The sequence below is a fragment of the Lactuca saligna genome, chromosome 8 (assembly GCF_052625555.1).
Source record: "Lactuca saligna cultivar CGN05327 chromosome 8, ASM5262555v1, whole genome shotgun sequence".
NCBI lineage: Eukaryota > Viridiplantae > Streptophyta > Magnoliopsida > Asterales > Asteraceae > Lactuca > Lactuca saligna.
The window spans coordinates 70266147-70272157 of NC_136424.1; the positions used below are offsets into that span (position 1 = coordinate 70266147).

The 6011-nt window shown below is 34.0% G+C and overlaps 1 protein-coding gene and 1 pseudogene across 1 annotated transcript; both read right to left on the bottom strand.

The window, feature by feature from the left end:
- Window positions 1–680: 680 nt before the first annotated feature.
- Window positions 681–2023, bottom strand: LOC145009744 (syntaxin-21-like; annotated as a pseudogene).
- A 2661-nt stretch (window positions 2024–4684) lies between these two features.
- LOC145010798 (auxin-induced protein 22D-like) lies at window positions 4685–5539 on the bottom strand. Its single transcript, XM_078969346.1, has 2 exons — window positions 5266–5539; window positions 4685–5161 (listed from the first exon to the last, which is right to left on the bottom strand). The coding sequence occupies exons 1-2, from the start codon at window positions 5433–5435 to the stop codon at window positions 4786–4788; spliced, it is 546 nt and encodes a 181-aa protein (XP_078825472.1). The 5' UTR covers window positions 5436–5539; the 3' UTR covers window positions 4685–4785.
- Between the last annotated feature and the right edge of the window lie 472 nt (window positions 5540–6011).

Sequence of the window (6011 nt, forward strand, 5' to 3'; positions counted from 1 at the left end):
ATTAATACCAAATGAATCATATAACTATACAATCCAAAATCAAACACTAATATTAAAATACTAAAATCAAATATCAAAATTTAATAAAACATCCAAAAACATCAAATATCAATGTTTACCAAAATGATCAAAATCATCAAATATCAAAGTTTAATATTTATTGATTTTTATTTCAAAGTATAATGTACCATAATCTCAATTTTGTCTCATATTTTGAGTTTCCACATACATATTCCCTATTGCTTCATATCTTGCATTGCATCCGAATGGACCATAATGGAATTGGATTCCGATTCCCGTTAAACCCCATGGAATTAGGCGAACCAAGTTCTACTTACTTTTTCCTGCAATGGAATAAGACATGGTATTTGTTGGAAACATGATTTTCTGTTGATGAAGGACATTATTGTCTACTCATTTGAAGCTAAACTAAATACAAGAATAGAATGGAATTGAATTCCGATTCCGACCAAAAAATATATAAAAAAAACATGTTGGTGAAAGAAAATACCATGTTTGCATATTAGTCTTCAGAAATTTGTCTTTTGGGATTTGATCTTCGAACATTTGTATAGACCATTATGGACCACTGAGAAGGTCTTAACTAATCATAACTGTTGGACACAAGAAACCACAAGAAAAAGTGCAAGACTGATCTTAACTGCTGGACACGACATGTCTCAAATGACAATATAGCCCTCCTTAAACTCCTTTTTGCCAATAAATTCCAGAACCCTAACAATCTGAATAAAAAAACAAAGTTCGGCATAAATCCCTATTAATATTCCTATGTATAATCAATCAGTTATTCATCCCTAATACTGACCTGGTCTTCTTTTGGTGCACTTATTTGCACATTAAGACAACGAGAATGAACAACTTCAGTAACCTTTGATGAGCTGTCACAGCATAGGATCAAACGAAAGATATTTAAAATTAAAACACTCATCAAAACAATAACAAATAACATAAACTAACCAATAAATATACTTTCTGAAAGCTGGATTCTTGCTTGTGCAGTTGCAACATGAGAATTCTCAATATTTGACCCGATATCATCTGAAAAAACAAACATCATGTAATTTACTTTCCTTAATATAGCATTGCACTTATGTTTTTTTTCATTTTAATAATGTACTTCCAAGCTACTTACCAATCATGGCTCCTTGTTCATGAACCAAAACAGCAAGATCTTTAAAAATCTCATTTACTTCCCCAATTTGATTCTGTATTTCTCTTTCCTCAATAATCGCCTCATTAAACGCAATCTCATTGTCCAATAACAATACCTCCTATCTACACAACACAAAGAAAGAACTTATAAAAATAATGATGACATGGCGATAAAAAGGTAAAAACGGAAGAACAACACCCACCTTCTAGATTCCACAAGAAGTGCACGTTGTTATGAGTTTTTGTCTGAGCTTATATCGATTTCACTGGCTGCATAACTACAAATACAACCATAACAATATGTTAATTCACAAAGTTAATTCAATTTAGTTCCATATGTTAATTGGACATTTACCTTGAAGGAAGAACAGCTTGAAGAACAAAAGGAGTGTAAGCTGTCTATAATCTTTTTGCTAGTCTACATTCCAACAAAAACAAAAATCAATCACCATGAAAGGAGTGTAAATCTTTTTTTGATGTGTTTGTGTATGAGAATTAAGAAGGAATCAATTACTTACACTAACTTCAGCACGATGATCTGTTTCACTAGCTTGTTTGAGTTTCTCTGAAGTTTTCAATTGTTCTTCTTAGAGAGTGTTGTGCTTCTCTTGAAAGTTTATCAACCTCATTGAGTACTAATACTGATACAGCATATATAAAACACCATGAGCACATTGGTAGGACGGATGTCACACACACACAGATATATATATATATATATATATATATATATATATATATATATATATATATATATATATATATATATATATATATATATAAGAATACTTGTTTGCAAACCTTTGAAACCCTTCTTTCCTTTAACGTCAATTGGTCTGTTCTTTGCCATTTCTATAATGATTTCTTGAACAATGTACTAATCCTGGAACCCAGCATCACTTGGGTTTAGCTCCACTGGTGGGTGCTTCAAAGAGTCGTCAGTTCCAAACCAACAGTTCTACTTCCAGCCTGAAATAGAGCCATGTTTCAATCTTGTTAGGTACCTCTGCATAATCAGGAATAACAAATAATTCAGAAGGGAGATACTTACATCAACTTTCCAGGTTTTTTTCTCCACTTGCACCTGTAAATTAACCAAATTCAGGAAGAACAGATAGTTTCATCATCCGATTAGAGGGACATAAAATTAAACAAAAGAGAGAAGAGACGGAATTTTAGAAAGACCTTCTCGACACTAGCCCTAAACATCTTCCTGAGAAGGGCCATAACTAGGGTTTTCTTCAATTCCCCAAACATCTGCCTGAGAAGGGCCATGTTTGCAATTAGCCCCAAACATCTGTAATTTTATCGCAATTCCCAGACTCTATGTTTTTATCCAAGCAATTATAAGAGATGTTGGTGATGCCACCCTTGAACCACCGAGTAGATAGATAGGAATAGCCAATAGCTGATTAGGTGTGTGATACAAGATGAAAGAGGCAGATGTCAGAAAGATAAAAAGTAATGTTTACCTCAATTTTGATGTTCCTATTTGTAACATCAAGATTCTCTGAGTAAACCTATTGACCCCATTTCTCTTTCCAATAGAATTCTGATGCGCAATATCATACCAAAAGCCACCAGGATCTTCAATTGATCTGTTGTATATCTCCAACTCCAAGTACTGAAATGGTGCCCCAAATCATCGATTATATGATGAAAATGTTTATTAAAAAGAACAGCGAATAGGTCATGTTTCCTTCTTGTGATTAAAGTTCACTTCGTATTTTGAAAATCCAAAGTAGAAGACTTCAAATTAAAATAGGAATTTTGTCCTCTTTGTTCTTGTTAGGTCAAATTATATACTCATTGAAATAACAGATCTATATGTTTATGTAGCCATCAATCCTTTCTCAATAATCAAAACTAGAGTATCGCCTTTTGCAAGAACTTATGTATTTGACTCGACGCTGACTCTATTTTTCCGACGAAATGAAACAACATATGCAGATTATTGATCAATTTTGAGGATGATACCTTTTGAGGAGAGGGTACGTGTACCTGTTGGGAGAAATCCTGACCGGGAAATACGAGATCGTCCTCCTCGGATGCAAGAGACTCACCGAGTATCACGACATTCAGCTTTGGAATCTTACCGGCACCCGATGGGCGAGTCGCCATTGACTCCAAATGACGGAGGTGATTAGTTGTGGTCAGATTTTTCCTAGTTGCCATGATCGGAAACGTGACTCGAACGGATTTGAGAGTCAGCTCTCCTTCTTCTTCGGTTGGGGCTGAGCAGATATACTAAGAGATCTAAAGAGACAATAGAGGATTGAACGGTGCTGGCGGGGAAACGATGAGTCAATGAGGAATGGAGACGAATCGATAGGGAAGCCAAAGAGGATGTGAGAGGGATTTGAGTCGACATAATGCCAATTAGGGCTTTGGGAAAGATATATGTTGGAATGAAAATAAACCAAGGAACTAGAAAAGAAGAAAAGTGGGGAATGAAAAAACGAGGCGTCAATTTTCTGCGAGCGTTTTTAGCAATCCATCGTTATTCCCTTGCTAAAGGTTTTAATCTGAGACAGATTAACGATGAAATGTTTTTGTCTAGATATTATTAGCAGTCAGTCGATGATCCCTCGTTAATGCCTCTCTAAAGTATGTTAGTCAAAATTTTCATTCATTCCATCGTTGATCCCTTGGTAAGTCGTCGTTGATTAGCTACAGATAGAATCCGTAGCTGATTCTGTTGCTAAAGGTCAAGTTTCTAGTAGTGATATGAACCGAAATTTTGCTTTCAAAAATAGGCAAATCCTGTTTTTTCTATAATAGATAAACCCATCTTTGTAACAATCCCTCACATAAATGAAAATTGATCACTAAATTTACAAGCTAACAAGATAAGATCTAGGAGTTAAATCTTGCATAATTTAGATAGGTGTTACTTTTGAACATTCCCTAAAGATGTATACTTATTTTTCTGTTCTTCTCACATATTCTACATTACAATAATTACATAATTACATAGTTCAATTCATATTCATAGTTATGTTTGTTTTGGACATGAACATTATTAAGGTTTTGCAAGACCTATTAGGAATTGTGCCCTCCATATTTCCCTAGGAAGAGATTTATTTCTCACATAGGTGACTCATCTTGAATCATTAAAAATGAAATTTGATGAGTTGTACATAAATTTTAAAGACTATAGCTTAACACAATCACTTCTTAGGAACGGATCAAAAGGTTATACATGATCTCCACGGTCGAACTTGAGAGGAGGTAAGGATCGATTTAGCATATCACAATCCCTACTTTATATTTGTTCACATCATTTATCCTTATCTATGATCCACATATATCTTTTATTTTCTTGTGTTAACAAGATTATGATTATGTTTCATGTATTTATACTATTGATAGGTGCTAAATGAAAGACAACTTGAGCCTTTACAAATCAAAATTAAATAAAACTCACACCCCGGATGCTAAAAGGTGACTAATTCAGGGTAATTCGGTAATCATACCAAACACGGGATTCAAACTTATAGAACACTTTCAATCACAAGAAAATCTCAATTACTTACATGAACTTTCTCTATTTTTTTACAATTTCTTTTATCAAAAATATCTGAGTTGAATTAATGTATAAACTAATAAGAACTATAAATCCAACCCTCTAGCTTCATACCCTTTCATGATTCTAAGTCTTTTGCAAGAGGTAACGAACATTTCCCATGGCACATCTCCGACTAGCATCCAGTCTCCATCTTTGTCTTCATAAGTTGCTGCATGCTTTGATCCATCGTACCTTTCGTTCTCATTGTACAACCCTATTGTGCACAAAAACATATCCTCTAAACCCTTCATCAACTCCCCATAGCTTTTGTATAGTTTTAGATCAACTTTTCTCAAATATGGAGCTCCATCCATGCTCACTTTCACATACATCGTGGAGCCCATCTCTGGCAACACTTTCTTCCCATGTAATACGTTTTTCCGGTAAGATCTCACAGGAGGCCACCCGACTACTTGTTCCCTGAAATTATTGAAACAACTTTACATGAGTTTATGCACTAATTAGGTACGTAAAAAACATAAGATTTTTGGGTGCATAACATGATTAATTTTTATGTGACTTACTTTGCCGGAGGGGAGGATCTTGATTCGTCGGTTTCATTTTGACTCATCTCAGATGAACTTCTTTTGGTGCTCTTGGTGAGGGAAGATGTCGTCGTCGTATTAACTTCCGGCAAGTCGTTGGTTCCAGGCAACCCTAATCTTAGCTCGGTTGCTTTGTAATTGAGATCCATATCGAAGTTTAGATGATCGGTTCTTGAAATCTATCTGTACGATGATCTCAGGCAAGATTCTTGATTTCAGGAGGGTGTTAGTTTGTGAGTGGCTTTCGAATTGAAGATGATGTGTTATATATAAGATTGTGGTTGGGATTTGTGCATGAACTCTCTTTGACAGGGAAAGTTTATGTCCACTCGCACATATATTACACGCGCACTTTGTTAACTACCTAAGCTTTTTCTTTAATATTTTAATAAAAAAAAAAAAAAATGGTTATGAATTGTGCAAGTGAATAGTGCAAAAGTAACATAAAAAATGTAGAAAAGACGAGAAACTTATGAAACTAAACTTTTACCTTTGGATTCTTGTATTGGGTTTGGGTTGTATCTTCTTTCACTCTCCTTTCAAAATAATGCATTTTTAGAAATACATGTGTAATTTTTATTCATTTTCACTGTAAAGGTTTTTACTGCAAAATAAATAAGTTGCAAAATAAATAAGTGATTGAGAATGATTCTCATATATATATATATATATATATATATATATATATATATATATATATATATATATATATATATATATATATA